The 16,614-nt window shown below is 37.1% G+C and overlaps 1 protein-coding gene across 1 annotated transcript in view; it reads right to left on the bottom strand.

Annotated features, from left to right (window-relative positions):
- Positions 1–16,614, bottom strand: part of DNER (delta/notch-like EGF repeat containing) — a gene marked incomplete at its 5' end in the record, with an annotated part of 78,028 nt that overhangs the window by 22,894 nt on the left and 38,520 nt on the right. Inside the window, 2 exons of the mRNA XM_010072914.1 lie at positions 4,917–5,141; positions 16,325–16,438. Coding sequence (XP_010071216.1) covers positions 4,917–5,141; positions 16,325–16,438 — 339 coding nt within the window. The remainder of the gene's footprint in view (positions 1–4,916; positions 5,142–16,324; positions 16,439–16,614) is intronic.

The following is a 16,614-nucleotide window of genomic DNA, read 5'->3' as shown; positions in this document are numbered from 1 at the left end:
CCACAAATGTTCTATATGTGCTATTATATATTTTCATAAAGTCGAGGTCAGGTGTTAATGTCTGTACATGTGCTTTGCAGTTTTAAACTCCATACCTCAATGTCTTAAGAAAGCCAAATGCAAACCTTTGCTGTGATATTAAGTTATTCAATTTCTAGACAGATTTCTTTGCTTTGGGGCAGACAAAATTAAAAAAGAATATATTAAATATTTGCATTTGAAATTGGTAATAGCAGCTCAGTTAAAACAATGGAGTGTAAAGAGGGGAAAAGGTTGAAGAGGAGGAAGAAACTGCTTTAGGATTCAGGGACTAAATAAACTTTCCATGAACAGACACAATGGGATCCCATTGTTTTCATGAACCAGGCTCTACACGAGAAATCCAACAAATAAGCACAAGAATTTTCATCAATATTAGTTCTTCAACATGGGGTAAGAGTGAAAACACAACACAAACTACAATCTAATGTCCAAACACTGGGTATTTCTTTGTTGCCTGTAAAGGGCCAGGTGATAAATATTAATAATTTGGGTGTGTAGCATATAAGTAAAGATGTAACGGTAAAGTTTAAAGTGCAATTGAAAAAATCACACACGTAATACAAAGTAGGCACTGTTGCATAGGCTTTTGAATTCCACAGAGCCCTCTCAGCAGAAATTTGAAAAAGAAGTATATTCAATTTAGAAATAACTTATGCATTTTTCCCTGCCCTTCTGGAAATGGCAACATTCAAAAGTATTAGACTGCTTTCCAAGTTAACTTCTACAAATTAGCTTTTCTGCACAAGCTATTAGATGATGTAGGTTATACTAGCCAAAAAAGCATGGAAACCAAACTGCCTACCAGGCTTATTGGAACTGTTTAGAATTCCTCTCTTGTTTAATCTGTGAGGCAGAAGTAACACAGACGAAAATCCAGCTGACACTATGCCTGCTAGTAGAAACAGTGCATAAAGGAAGGATGGCATTCAAGTCACACATATAAGCAAAACTCTGCAGTGCTTTGCTTATGTAATAAGAAATTATATCCTCTGTCAAATACCTCAAAAAAAAAAAAAAAAAGAAAGAAAGAAAGAACATGGCATCCTGGAACTGAACATAAAAAATAAGTGGCAGGTTCTAAAGTTTTTAAAACAGTATGTTTCAGATATACCACATAACCAATATACAAGTGAGTTCTAAAATGTCATTTAATAAATTTAACATTAATACATCTAAAAGAAGAAAAAGTATATCAATTCAGGGACATGTCTGAAAGTGAAAGACTCCTGTACAAAGAAGTCAGAAGTCTAGGAGCTGGCACACTGATACTGAAAGCTTGCAAGCCTTCAAGGTCAAGAGGCAGAGACAATCTCTTTCCTGCAAATGTATGGTAATATCTTTATGTAGTTCAGTATGTTTATTATTAACCCTTGATATTGTTAGTAAACTGCACACAAATTTTATCATCCACTTTACAAGTAATTGTAACAGAGACCGCCAAAGTCTCTGCAGGCAAAATTTTAAAGAGAATCCAGCTTTTTAATATACCAGAGATGTAAACTATCCAGTCTGTCAAACTGCTTTTTGATGAACATACAAAAAATGTGTTATGCTGTGCTCTGTAGTCACTACTTTAGGGCTGTTTTTTTTTATGAATTGGAACACAGGAATCTTCAAGTTTAACTGTTCATCTGCCTTACACAAAATAATTACCCAAACCACTGGCAAAGGGTGTGTTATGATGCCCTCTAAATTATGATCTACAAAGAAGTTGACTCCCATTTATCTAGTATGCCTTTAACTCCTAAGGAAAATCTCTGAAGGTAATTTGTTCAAATCTTGCTACTAAGATTTAAAAAAACCAAACAAACAAACCCAAAACCCAAAAAAACCCCATAATGCAATGTTTATAACAATGAAAAGGCCTAACAGAAGAAAACAAACAATTCTGACTATTCCTACCTTGCTACCACTTAGGTGCAGTTCTTTAATGATCTTTTGAAATAAACTGTCCAAGTTTTTAAATTACTGACAGATTAATGACAAACTCTCATAATTTGACCTTTAGTTCCACCTTGATATGAAGCAAGTAATATTATTTGTAGAGGGAAGTCCTTCTAAAACAAGTTGTAATTTTTAAAAGTGAAGTTTACAGCACTCTACAAATTTTTTGGAAAAAAACAAATTGTTTTTTTAAAAATACTTCCCATTAAATTTCACATGTGGAGCAACACAAAAGAGTTCAATTAAAGAACTACCATATATAATGTTGGATGCAGCCTCTATGGCTTCTCATCTGGCTAACTTTAAATGCACAAATATTCTTTAAATAAAAATAAGTTTCCATAACATGAGACGTGTGAGACTACTTTTCAGTCCAGTGTGACACAGAATCAACAAAGCTAATCAACAACTTCTAATCAGGTTTAGGTGACAAATTTCAGAAATAAAGCTTTTATTTGTCCAATAATATTTAACTAGCTTTCTGGTTTTGAACCACAGGCGAAGAACATTCTGAAAAAGATCAAAGCTTCTCTGTAGGAAAGCCTACATTTTCCTACCATGGATGACTCGGGAAAGGGTACTCATGCTGGACAGCTCCCAACACTCCAGTTTGGAAATCGGATCCCTTTTTATACCGGAATTTTAGAAGAAAATTTTTTTACACTAATTGGGAAATTCAGGTTTCTGTTGACTTGAAATATCTTCCCATCACTTATACAAGGGTAAAATATCTCTTTTTATGTTTCAGTTTCTACAATTCAAAGCATTTAAATCCTGACAAATCTTTTCAGAACTTCCCAGAGCCTACACAGCATTGGTATTCTTAAAAAAAAAAGCTCTTCATCAATCTCTGGGTTTTTTAGTCATGTATTAAAAAACACTTAGAGATCAAAACATATTGATACATTTCCTTGTTGCCCAGTGTTAGGCAGCTCTTCGTCTCAACAGCTTCTCCATCCTCTGTAGACATTTTTCTTAACCATGCCCCAACTTCTTGTACCATTCAATAGCTAGAAAAAGAGCAGTTTTCTGTTACAAATCCAAACAAGTTAACAAAACACTTGCTAGCCAGTCAAGGAACAGGTTGGTGCTACCAAGTAACTCTCATACTCCTACCTGCTGAGGTTTTTTTTTCCTGACTTTCCGGATTTTTTTTTAACTGCAAACCTTTTATTCTTGTCCACTCCCTCTGCTATTTAGTCCTTCTGGGGGCTGGGTGAGGAGAAGAATACCCACAATGAAGGGCTAAATATTTAAACTATTAAATTCTCAGTTCTAAAAAAGAATTCAGGAAAACAACACCTGGCAATTTCAACTACCTGCAATCAAAAAGATATTTTTTCAGACATGGAACTAATTACCAACTGATATGAATTCTAGTTTGTGCTCTCAATAAGACAGGATGTGCTAGCTCTATTTAAATATGATTAGGCCTGTTGCTCTTCATCTCAATACCCAATCCTTTTCTCTAAGGATTCCTCTATTATGCAAATGAATAGCAAAGCAATTAAACACTTCAGAATGGAAGACTCAAAATTTGTAATGAAAGAATTATCATCTTCACCTCCTGAAATACATAAAACAAACCACATGTTAGGAAATACTCTTCTGCATTACATAATGTAGTTCTTCTTTTCAGATGAAAACTGCCCAAACCACTCACAGAAACATCTGAGCTGAAAACATGCGAGGTCACTTAAACAGCCTCACTATCCTGATCTGAAGTGTTCTAGGAATGGATGTGAGTTTCTTTCCTGGGAGGAAAATGAGAAACTCCTTTTTGGAAGAGAAGCCTGTGAACAGGCTAAAAAGAAAACATCTGGATGTTCAGACTACTGTTCAAACTCACCACCTATAGGAGTATTTGCCTACTTTAGGCAAAACCTTTGCAATTGGTAGGATACCTCCACATCCTGCTAACTGAGAAGGAAGGAAAAAGAGCTGGAAAATTGTGACTGGTTTCCCACAAGGCAAGGCAAAGCAGCAGAGAGAAGGTATTCCTCTTAAAGTAACTGGAGACCAACATACATGTCACAATGTTATGTATATGTAGAGCTACTAACTATCCAGTATCACTCCTTAGCTTATCTCTTGTACCCTAGAGATTTATTTTCCCCTTAATTGCTGCAATTTTCAGGTTTATAGCTTTCTAGGAACAGACCTGAAAAAAAAAAACCAAAGTGCCAAAATCATTCAAATGACAAAAAAGATCCCTCTGTAAGTGCTTAAGTAGTGGATGTGCAGCACGTGGTATCATTCATTCTGAGTGCTACTTCACCTATTAATTACCATTGTTAAAATACATAAAGGGAGCTATAAGCACTCCAATAGTCTGTTACATTGGTAGAATTAAGCAAAAAATCTAGAGCTAAGCAAAATGTAACCCAGACACCGTGCACTGTTAGGCTATATTATCAGCTACCAGCGGAGTCTACCAGCCATACTCACCTAAGCAGTATCACTGTAACTTCTGGAAAGAGATAATTTATGTAAACATGGATGGCAGAACTAAACCTTCTGGGTTAACCAAATTTTTTTTCCTTCTCTACTTCTGTTCATCTGTTTTGTTTGTTTCTACTCCTTCACAAATTATTAGTGACACATTTTCCATTCTCTCTACCAAATTTTGTAATTTCAATGACACTGATACCTCACCTTTAAAAGATTTATCCTGCAGACTACGGTTTTGTAATACAGCTGCAGATATCAACCAAACCATATGGGCATTATCAGTGGGTATTTTCCATGTTTACTCTGCAATTTTTTATTTTCAAAATGTAATGTGCAGACTCCTGTCATTATTCTAAACAGATAGAACACCTGCTCAATGTGTTTTATATACTGAAAATAAAAAGGTCATTTTAAACTATATATTGGAATCTACATATAAAAATATTAGAAGATTTACAAAACATGTAACTGGTACAAACCAGGGATACAGAGGCATTTGTAGCTGGTTCCAACACTGCGACAAATGCCATGTGCACAAGGATTCAGGGAGCAGAAGTCAATCAGTTGAGCACATGTTGGTCCTGTAAATCCAGGACTACAACTGCAGGAGAAGGCAAGTCTGTCCGCATAACAGGTTCCATTGTTGTGGCAGGGAGATGATGCACAAGGGTCTATTTTCTCTTCACAAGAGGTTCCTAAAAACCCTGAAAGAAATAAATGGTTTTGTTAAATAAACATTTAGGTATGCATAAAGTTTTAATAAATAAAGCAAGTTAAAAGTAAGCCACTGACATATCTATACTCCTATTTTTTTATTCTATGAAAATTACAAAAACACAGACTTCCTATATACATTAAACTCCCATTTTATCTATTCACATATTTAAGGTAGAATCATACTATCATATTATTGTAGTTTCACCCTGGCTGGCAGCAAAACACAGCAACTGCTCAGTCACCCTCCCCCTTCCCAGGGGTGGGGGAGAGAATTAAAGGGGTAAAGGGAAAGGAGACTCGTGGTTGAGATAAGAACAATGTAATAACTAAACTGCAATAATAATGATAATAATAATAATGACTATGATAATAATAGTAATATATACAAATATACAAATGAGTGATACACAGTGATACTGATCACCACCCTATGACCAAGACTAAGCCTGTTCCCAGCTAACGATCCCAGAGCAGGGAGAGTCCCGAAACTGCAATCCCAGAATGGAGATAAGACTCCACACGTCCGAGAGACCAAGACGACCCTGAGGGAGGGGCAACCCAGAGGGAGACAACCCAGAGCAAGAGAGAGAACTTCCAGACACATCCTCATTTATATACTGGGCATGATGTGCATGATATGGAATTGATCACTGGGCAATTTGGGTCTCAGTCCTAAACCTAAGGTCAAATCCTAGGGTAGTAACTGGGGCTGTGCTCCCTCCCAGCTTCTCCTGCCCCTGCAGACACTGGCACAGCAGAGAAGCTGAAAAGTCCTTGCAGTAACTATAGGCAGCAGCTCTAAACATCAGTGCGTGATCAGCCTTCTTCTCAGCACAAATCCAAAACACAGCCTCACACCAGCTACTATGAAGAAAGTTAACTCTGAACCAGCTGAAACCAGGACACATATGATTAAGGCAGTAAAGTGTAAAAATATTTGCTGAATCTGACAGTGCTTATCCACTTTACAAAGTATATCTGAAGACATTGTCTAAAGATCAGGAACAGACTAGTCTGGAAAAATAAAAGCCAAAACTGAGAAACAACCTCTGAAACAGCACGAGTTTAATGGAGCTTCAATAATTTAAAATATTACCTTTTACAAGAACATACTATTTATTAGCAGGAAAGGCAATTAGCTGTTTTAATCAGATGTAGAAAATAATAACATTTAAACAAATTGCAGTATACTAACTAGCTTTAACACATACATCGCGTACATAGCAATGTGAAGCATGGCTATTGTACCTAAAACAAGTCAGAAAAGAATATTCAAATAAAAGAGCAAACTGTCCTTTACATTCAACTCTAATGCTTTTTGATGAGTATTCGGTCCTTTCATACAGACCACCACTTTTCAGGCTCAAAATTCCCTGGAGTATCTTACATTGTAGAACAGCTTTTAAAAGTACAACATACTAATCACTGGGCATGAGAAATTAGGAGTAAATCAGGCCAGCCTCCACCCAAGACCCATCAATCCAGCTTTACCAATCTGCTCTAACAGAAAATGTAAACCACTGCAGTTGTGCCAGTCAAAAAGACAAAGAACAGACCACATTGCCACTGCTGCCCAGGAGATTATAGCAACATTTCAGACAGCAGAGAAAATAAGTATATACATGGAAAACTGTTATGGGATTTGAAAAATATTTAAACAGAATGAGAGAAAAACAAATTTACAAAAAAAAAAAGCAAACCACAAATTGGTTTCTCTCACCGCCTGATGGTGAGAGAATGGAGGATGGAGAATGGATGGAGGACATGTCTCCGTTATAACAAAAACTGACAACAACTCAGAGCATGAAAACAGTGACAGGTGACACTTTGGATTAACACTCAATATTGAAATCCTATCCCTGATGGAATTAAGCATATTTTTGGCCTTACTTCAGTTGTTTTATCTATAAAGTCTCGCTGCTGGATTAAAAGCAGTTGATGTATTAGAACCAAACCTCTACGTTGTATGAACCTTATGATAAATACCAAAATTGAGACCGAATACCACATTCGATACATACTTTACAGCATCTCCTTATCTTTTACTGTCTCAGTAAAGATTTTTATTATAAACAATAGCATTCCAGATTTCAAGCAAGGTACAATTCACCAGGAAATAGTTTTCAGTTAATTTTGACAGATGTGTTACTTTCAGGGCTTTTTGATTTTCTTTCTTTTCTAATTATTTGCAATTCACATTCAGGTGAGTTAAACTGTAACTTTGTCTAACTGTAGTTCTAACACTGTAATCATATATAGCAAGTCAGGAGTTGTCATTTCTGAAAACAAGCACATAAGAAATTTACATTTTAAAGCATAATAAAAAAAAAACCCAAACAAACATTTACTACAAGGTTCAGATTCTACAATTTTGTTCTTGATTGATCAGATTTGTTGAAAACCTGGGCCAGGAGGATCTAGCGAGCTGAGCACAGTCTGCCAACTTGACTGAGTTCCAAGACTTGACGAGTGAGTGAGGGCTGAGATAATCAGCCTAAAGATGCTAAAGTTTCCAGCACACATAGACACACAAAGGAAACAAAAAAAGAAAAAGAAAAAAAAAAAGAGGAGACTGGCAATTAATTTTTAATATCCCGAGGGCTTCTTCGAGACACACTCCATGTTTTATAGATCCACAAAAGCTCAGTGAACTACATCAGAAAGAGGGGGAATCGGATATGAAATAAAGGTGCATAACCCACACAGAGGGTACTACACGGATCTGCTCAGAGAATTGACAAACTTAGATTATTGTAACTAAGAAAAACCTGGAAAGGTCACAACTGCCCCATGAGTTTCAGACCAAACTAGGATGCTCTTGGGCACTGCTGGCAGCAGGATTTTAGTAGCATCCTCATAATACTAGGTTCTGGACAATTGACTTAAAAAGACACATTTCCCTCAGATGTTCATAAATCTTATGATTTATGACCTATGGAATGCAAAACAAACAAACAAACAATCCAATTTAAAAAAAGTATAGAAAGAAACAACCCACAGATTGAACTTCTAAAAGTTTAGTTGTAAGTAACTCAGCAACAGACCACGAAAGAAAAGCAAGTCTGGCAAGGCACAGGCAAAGAACAGGCAAGAGCCTTCCACCCTCTCCATTTTGCTATCCTACGGTTCAGATTGCTTCATGGGATTTATCAGAACCATCTGCACACCAAAGTTGAAGAGGGAGACCTTAAAAGCAGATATTGTAGAGTATTATATTAGAGGTCCTCCCTGTAGATTATACCTGCATAACCATCAGAAACTGAAAAGAATGGAAAACCTAAAATCAAGAATCTAATCCAGCAATAGTTTGCTGACAAATTAAAATAGCCTGTACTGTTACCAAAATCCCAGACAGCCTTAAAAGAATCTGCAAGGACTTTTAACTATTACCAAGCAGAGATCAGCCAATGAGTCTGGTGAAATCTCTACACTAACTCCAAAACCAGATTGAAATGGATCAAGGAGATCTGAGGTGATGCAATGACACTACTGCTGCTTCACTAAAACCTTTGCCATAATCTTCCCATCAAAAGGAAGCTTACTGGCAGATGGCTAATGTTCCGAGTGACAAAGCACTTCAGGAACATATGCAGGTTTAAAACACTAAAATATGTTGCCCTTGTGCTATCTTGGACTACGCTGTGAAATGTGTTTAGTTGATTCTGGAAGTTTAAATCTTATGTTAAATATCTGAAAATACTCAAAGCAGCACAGTTACACATCTGAACTGAAGATCTATTATTCTGGCATTTCTGAATGTACATTTAAGTCCATACTGACAAAACTGCTGAAAACAAATAATGCAAATAATAAATTTAAAAACCAAATTCAGAGGTGTAGTGATTGAAAACAGAAAGAAATGCTGAAGAAAAAAAAAATAGAATAATTCATCTGATGATAAATATTCTGAGAACTGTTCTTCAGCCAGCTAACACAAACTCTACCCTGCATCTAGGTCATCATTGGTGTAAGAGGGACACAACTGAAATGTAGAAACTACTGGTGATTTGAAAGATCAGAATGCAAAATTTACCAAAGGAATAACACAGAAGGTAAAGGGGAAAGACAATATTAGAAAATATTTATACTCCTAAGAACCACAATACAATATTTGTGCTTACACGGATCAGACCATTTGGCTAGCTGTCAAGAAGAATAAAAGTACAAAGCTGGGTGATATTCTTTATATATTGCTACAGACCTCCAGGGCAATGACAGAAACTAGATCAGAAAATGTTTTCAGAGATAGAAAAGCCAGATATCTTATCATGGTGGGATTTTAGTTACTTGGCCATTGAAAGCAAAAGAGTTTTCATGTGCAAATCAAGGAAGTTGAACATTAACTGAAGATACTGCACAACTGCTTTTTATACAGTTTGTGGAGCAACCAACCTGTCTGAATGTTATGGTAGACCTAATTCCAAGAACTACACAAATGTGAAAAATTAAGTCTATGAATTGCTAGGACTCAGGATTACAAAGCCTTTAGATTTGAAATACAGGGATAAATATTAAAAGAAATAAAGGCAATTTATTATTTCCCCTATAGAAAACTGTTTTGTAAGGAAATACAAGATGTCTGGAGGAAGTTGATCAGACTTCCATAAAGGAAAAAAAGTTACTCATCACAAGGAAACAAGAAATAATTAAAATGTAGTTGTATAGATTTTTGAAATTCACTCTAGCTAAGTCTTTACAGACAAAGATGAACAGAGGCTAAACTCATTAAAGCATTAAGGAGAAGTCTATTAAAAATAAGAGCAATTTGGGAAGATGCCAGGTAAAAACACTAGATTAGCAGAAAGTGCCAGAAACTAAACAGCCATAAAATTTTTTAATTAACAACAAAATGTTCTTCAGGTAAATTAAACTCCCTTATGGTGATATGAAGAATTCTGCATTCTCTAATCACCAGTAACCTTGGGAAATCTTCCATATGCAACATCTGTGTGACCTAGTTTCCTGGAACCGAGATAATAAATAGGTTTATTGTATGTTAACCTAAAGAAGTTAGAATTGCATCTAAGATATGATATAAAAAAAAGCCTCTTACATGAACAATGAGACCCAGAAAAAGTGAAGACCTTGAAACTTAAACTATTCTTAATCTAAACAAATAACTTCTGTTGTCCCAGTCAATTAAAATTCACGGTCACAATGCACATTTTCTAGCTGCTATTGCAAATCAACACATATGAATCACAACCTAGCATCTTCTATAGCTGCCACACTCTTATTTTTAAAACCACAGAAATCACAATAAGAGCATTCATCGATTTGCTGCTTTCCAGTATTTCCGGAAATACCTACAGGTATTTCAGGGCACTTTTGCTCAGCATGTTGCCCAACTGTAGCTACTTGCAGCTAGTCAAATCGTCAATAGTAAAATAAAATCAGTCCTGAAATGTGAATTTCAAGTAATCTAGACATTAAACTCATAATCATAACATTGTTTTCTCTCTACCTCCTTCTACAGTATGGCTATGAAATCCATTATTACTTTTTGAAAAATATATTAATCTGAATGAAAATATTTCTGCCACTTCTCTCCAAGCAGGTGACCTCCACATAGAGAAAGGAACAGAATCCCAAGAATCCAAGCCACTTTCCTGTGGTTGGCCAGCTGAACGCTTATTTTTATGAAAGATTGATATTCTCCTGTAACACTGAATGCAGTTCAACTGTATACATCACCAGGACATTAAAATTGCATGGAACAGAACTTCAGAAACATCTTGCAACCGAAGTTTATTTCTTTGTTATAATAACTGATCTGCACTTTGCTCATTATTATCTGGCTTTGTTCAAAACCCTTTTCCACTACTAATTTATTTTAATATTATCTTATGACCAAAATTAAGAAAGGCTCTCCAAATGTTTAAAATATGTAAAATATATGTATACACAAGTACCAAGTCTTTCATTCTATCAATTTTATAAAATTTGCATGTGTAAGGAACAGATCAGTGAGACTTGCATTTCCTCACTACGCAATCAGACAACTTCCTTTTTTTTTTAACTTTTAACAAAGATTTCAATTAATTTAACAACTACATAAGTAAGGGTAACTGGTTTCTCCATCACTGAAACATCTATTGTCATTACATTTGCTTATTCCAAGTAGCTTTTTTTATGTTTCTGATTATTAATTGGATATTGAATTCCACTTCAGGGTGCTACAGGAATTTATATAACTTTTCAGTGACTTAAAGAAAATTAAGTAACCAAATTTATAAATTCATGAGCAGCACCGTATTCAACTCAATAAAATTAGTTAATATTACTGTCAATATAGTATTATGTAATGCATTATAATAAGTGGAAGAAAACCAGAGGAGATATTTAAGAGTAATATCATTATTTCTGGAATCGTTCTGAATATAAATTTCTAATATTCATGTTCACGTTGACAGATGTTTACTATGTGTAGCTTTTAAAAACAACTAGGAATTTCTTTGCATGATCATTTGAAGGTAATATATGCTAAATGTATGTTTATTATTTATTATTATGAAACTTTAAAGAAGATGATCAAAGATCCCTACCCCATTTTAAGTACCTTTTCACATCCTTTTCACAACAGTAAAAATTTTGAACAATTTCTTCAGTCCTTATTATTGCTTAAGCTTCTTCACCATAAATTTGAGTATAACATGCAATTCTCTCCTTAGTACAGGTGATAGCAGTTTATTTTCTGACATATTTTGGGAATTAAAATCTACAATGCATGACATAAAATGGAATCTGAAGCATGAAGAAATTTTCTTTACTAAAGGACTCCTAAGACGGCAAAATTGTCTAAATAATCAGGAAACGTTCATATCTGATCTAGGCTGCTTTTTCAGTGCCTCAAATCACACCTGTAAGTTATCAACACACTTCTTTCATGAAACACAGATCTCCTTTGTAAAAGAAATGCACAATATCAAGATCATTCTTCATTCTTTTTTGTGATACTTGCCATCTCTCTTACCCTTTTTTGCCTAACCACATTAGATCTCCAGTCTTCCTAGTTTTTACATATATATAAGCTGCTTGGCTACCTTTCCCCCACTGTGCTGAATTAGTGCTACAGAAAGAAAGGCCTCTTCTCAACAAGCAATTACTATAAGCACAGCAGGAGAATAGCAGCAGAGCAAGACACACTTAAATTAGAAACCTATCATGGGGTTTTCATAGGGTTTTTTTAATGGAAATTTTGAGGACATGCTAAAAATAGCAAATCTGCAAGTCATTGCATCTGCAATTTTCAATTAACTATCCTTCGTTGTATTTACAAAAATAACCAAATCTCTTCAAATCCCAAACTAAAGCCTTCAAAATATGCCTCTATGAGAGGATAATACCTCAAAAGAAGAAAGAAGAATCATGGGAAAGGCAGTCATTAGTAAATTTAGACAATGAATTTTGTTAAATCAACCCTTTTAGAATCATGGAATGGTTTAGGTTAGAAAGGGACCTTACATCCAGTTCCACCCCCCCTGCCATGGGCAGGGGCACCCTCCACTAGCCCAGGGTGCTCAAAGCCTCATCCAGCCTGGCCTTGAACATCTCCAGGGATGGGGCATCCACAGCTTCTCTGGGCAACCTGTGCCAGTGCCTCACCACCCTCACAGTGAAAAATCCTTCTCTCCTCCAGGCTAAAGAACCCCGACTCTCGCAGCCTGTCCTCGTATGGGAGGTGCTCCAGCCCTCTGATCATCTTTGTCGCCCTCCTCTGGACTTGCCCCAACAGGTCCATGTCCCTCTTACGTTGGGCGCCCCAGAGCTGGATGCAGTACTCCAGCTGGGGTCTCACGAGAGCACAGTAGAGGGGGAGAATCACATCCTGTAACCTGCTGGTCACGCTTTTTTTGATGCAGCCTAGGACACGGTTGGCTTTCTGGGCTGCGAGCGCACATTGCCAGGTCATGCTGAGCTTCTCATTTACCAGCACTCCCCCAAATCCTTCTCCTCATAGCTGCTCTCAAGCCATTCTCCACCCAGCCAGTATTTGTGCTTGGGATTGCCTCGACCCACGTGCAGGGTCTTGCATTTCATTTTGTTGAACTTCATGAGCTTTGCATGGGCCCACCTCTCAAGTCTATCTACGTCCCTCTGGATGGCATCCCTTCCCTCCAGTGTGTCAACAAAAGCTTTCTTTCCCTCCACAAAATAACTGAATTCCTGAGCTCATTGATATTAGTAGATCTTCCAGAACCAGACAGAAAAGCAACACTTTATGAACTAATACGCCCATTAAGCTGCCCCAGAGCACTAGCACTGGCCCTTGAAGACAGACTGTGTCACTTTGCACCAGCCACCTTCCCTCTTTACGGTGAGGACATGAGTGGGAAGCACAGCTATGTAACTTCATGAGAAGCATTCATTCGGAAACAAAGGTAATTATTAGGGAGTCAGGAAGAACCTTTGGGCTGCTGCTGAGTTACCATAGGCTTGCTCAAGAAAAGCAACCACGCACACAAGATGGCATTTGTTCCTGCAAACCTAAGAATTACTTTCTCCCGTCCCAGGGACTGAGAATCAGACATGGCACGTACAAGACTATTCTTTCTAAGGGAAATAACCCTGGGTAGTCCAGAAAGTGATTCCTGAAACTTTCTATCCCCTCTAAAGGCTTTTTCTACATTGGAAACAACACAGGTCAACATACAAAAACTGATTTTAACAAGAGTTGTACATGTATTTTGGTAAATCTTTTTTTTTTGTGCTGCCCCAGTGCTTTTTGAAAACATTTATACCATCTGAGCATGTAAGACACATAAATAAGCAATCAGAGTAACAGCTCTTCCCCAAATTCTATCTTCACTCTATAACACAGCTGTTCTTAGAAACATGGAAATGATACTGGAAGACTAGAAGTGGTAAGTCTGCACAGAAAGTTTCAGAGAGGTAACCCAAAAAGCATGTTTGCCTGTCAACAAAGTCTATGAGCAGAGAGGTACTTCTTGAAGTTGCTAAATAATTGTAATTTTTTTCTTTCCTCTGGAAGGGTCAAAAAGCACATTGTATCTTTAAAGAAAATCCAGAAACCATACAAAATCTCAAGACTCCAAGCAGAAAAGGAGCACAGGTTTGTAACACATAATAACAACAGAAATGCCAACAAACAAAAATACCAGAATACTGAGAAAACAGTACCAATGTGCCCAGAAGGAAAAAGATCAGAGCATAAAGGCCAAATACTAAGACAGTACAATGATAATGCCAAAATAGGCCTACTTAGAGCAGAGCGCACAACAGAAACAATTGGAAACTTCTCAAACACAAATATGAATCAGTGGCAAAGAAAGGAGCAGAAGATGAATATTCAAGAAACAAAGCAGGCAACAAGGTTGTAGGAGCAAGTGGCATAACACAGAGATAGCCAAACACAGGTAATGCTGAGAAAAGAGAAGCGCAAGTAACCTACAACAGAAAAGCTGCTGTCAATAAGAACGCTACACATCAAGCGCTGGCACATCAGATAACCGCTCCATCACGCTCTTTGGGGAGAACAGCTCAGGAAGGACATGAAGGGAAGGTTTTCCTCTCCTGTGCTCCAGGTGTCCCACATGGCACGGGGCATGGCGCGGGGCCCTTGACACAGCCAGCTGGTGCACTTGCCAAAGCAGCATTGCTGCCTGCGGCCATGCCAGGGCCCATGGGCCAGGCGGAGCTGGCAGCCTGCGCCCCTCCTGCTCAGAGGCTAATTGCCACTGGCACGAGCTCCCTGAGCAGGAGAGCAGCCACAGCCCTGCACAGCAACAAAGGCATAAACGCCTTTTAGCAGGGCACTGAAGAGCTGTGCTACAAGCACTTCATCCCAGCCGCAGCACCACAGCACAGGCACAGCAGAGGATGGGTGATCTGGCCATCTAGGGACCACAGCCCACCAGTGACCCTGTCCCACGGCCAGCGTCTCAAACGGCGGTAGGAGAGAAGTTGAGAGATGGTCAGCATATTCATTAATAAGTCATCGGGAGCAAGTAATGAAGGTGTGCCACACACAAAAACAAATATGGCAGTTATTAAAAAAAAAAAAATCCCAGTACCTATTTTCCAAGCATTTATTATGGAAAGATTATTTCCTGTAAAGCATGCTTAAAGATCCTTGAAGAGATTTCCAAAGAAAAATGCAAGTAAATTATTGGCCAATTCTAACAACTAATAATTTCCTCACTGAATTTTGGTACTAGTTACAAAGCAAACAATTTTCAAAATTCTTCCAAATGCAACACCTACACTGCTGTTAAGATGTCAGTGTTTGTGTTTCACCTCAGCTCTTAAGTGGGTCACTCACTAAAGCATAACGCTCTAGAAAAAGAAGGAGTCAATCTAAAGGAATTACAAATAATTTTCATTGTTAAGCAAGTATATATTACCAAAGCAGTTATCAAAGAGCCTATAGAGCAAGCATAAGGTGCCGGCAGAATAGAAACAACATCCACAGATCAAGTAAGAAGAGAAGTATACTTAGTTCAAGGTTCTAAACTTCATTATAAATAATAGAAGACTTCATAATTGAGAGCTTTCACTCCTGATATTTTTTCTATGAGCAATTTAGGCATCTGCCATTCCAGTCAACAAATTCTTATGAAAGCATACAATTTACGCTGCAGTGTCCTCATTTCACATAGTTACATTTACAGTGTTTATCAACAAGAATCACTGAAAAACTTTCCTGTAAAGAAAGGAATAAATCCAAACAGAAAGGAGAATGAATTAAAACTTTGGGGGAATGAAATAATTCCTTTAGTTTTGAATTATTGCTTCTACATACATTTTAGCCACCTGACCCATATGCAGAAATATGTGAATACTACATGTGAGGCATCTTTTCTCACACATTTGCTGGACAGTACAAAAAACAGACCACACACTAAGTCTCCTCAGATTGATGTTTTTCACAGCGCTGGAGCCTCACTTCTACTGTAGAGGTGCCAGAGAATGAGAGAACATTCCTGCACCATATATATACTGAAACACTAAGCCCCTACCATACTTTATATGCTATTGCTGATTATACAAGTATTTCTCATCTGGATTTTTTTTTCTGCTTAGAATTATGGCCTAAGGCACAATTTAAAAAATATTTAAATATATATTTAAATGTAACTGAAAATTTAGACTAAATAAACCCCGCAAAACACCAATTGTGTGAGGTATGAGATAGGACTTTGCTGTTTACCTTCTGGGCACTGACAACTGAATCCATTGATGCTGGATGAGCAGGTACCTCCATTTTGGCATGGCTGCTGCATGCAATGATCAATCTCTGACTGGCACAGCTCTCCAGTGTAACCTAAAAAACAAGCAGACAACATTCAGAAAATATTACAAAAATGAGGTTTTAACACTCAATGTATTAATAGGTCATTCAAAGAGTACCATTAGTTTTCTTTAATAAAATTAACCAAAGTAAGAAATAGAATCCAGGACAGTCTTCTAATTTCTTATAAAATGAGATTTTTAATTAGA

Source organism: Pterocles gutturalis, unplaced genomic scaffold (genome assembly GCF_000699245.1).
Source record: "Pterocles gutturalis isolate BGI_N339 unplaced genomic scaffold, ASM69924v1 scaffold37612, whole genome shotgun sequence".
Taxonomy (NCBI): domain Eukaryota; kingdom Metazoa; phylum Chordata; class Aves; order Pterocliformes; family Pteroclidae; genus Pterocles; species Pterocles gutturalis.
Note: the sequence above shows the minus strand (reverse complement) of the source record. Positions and strands in the feature narration are given on the sequence as shown.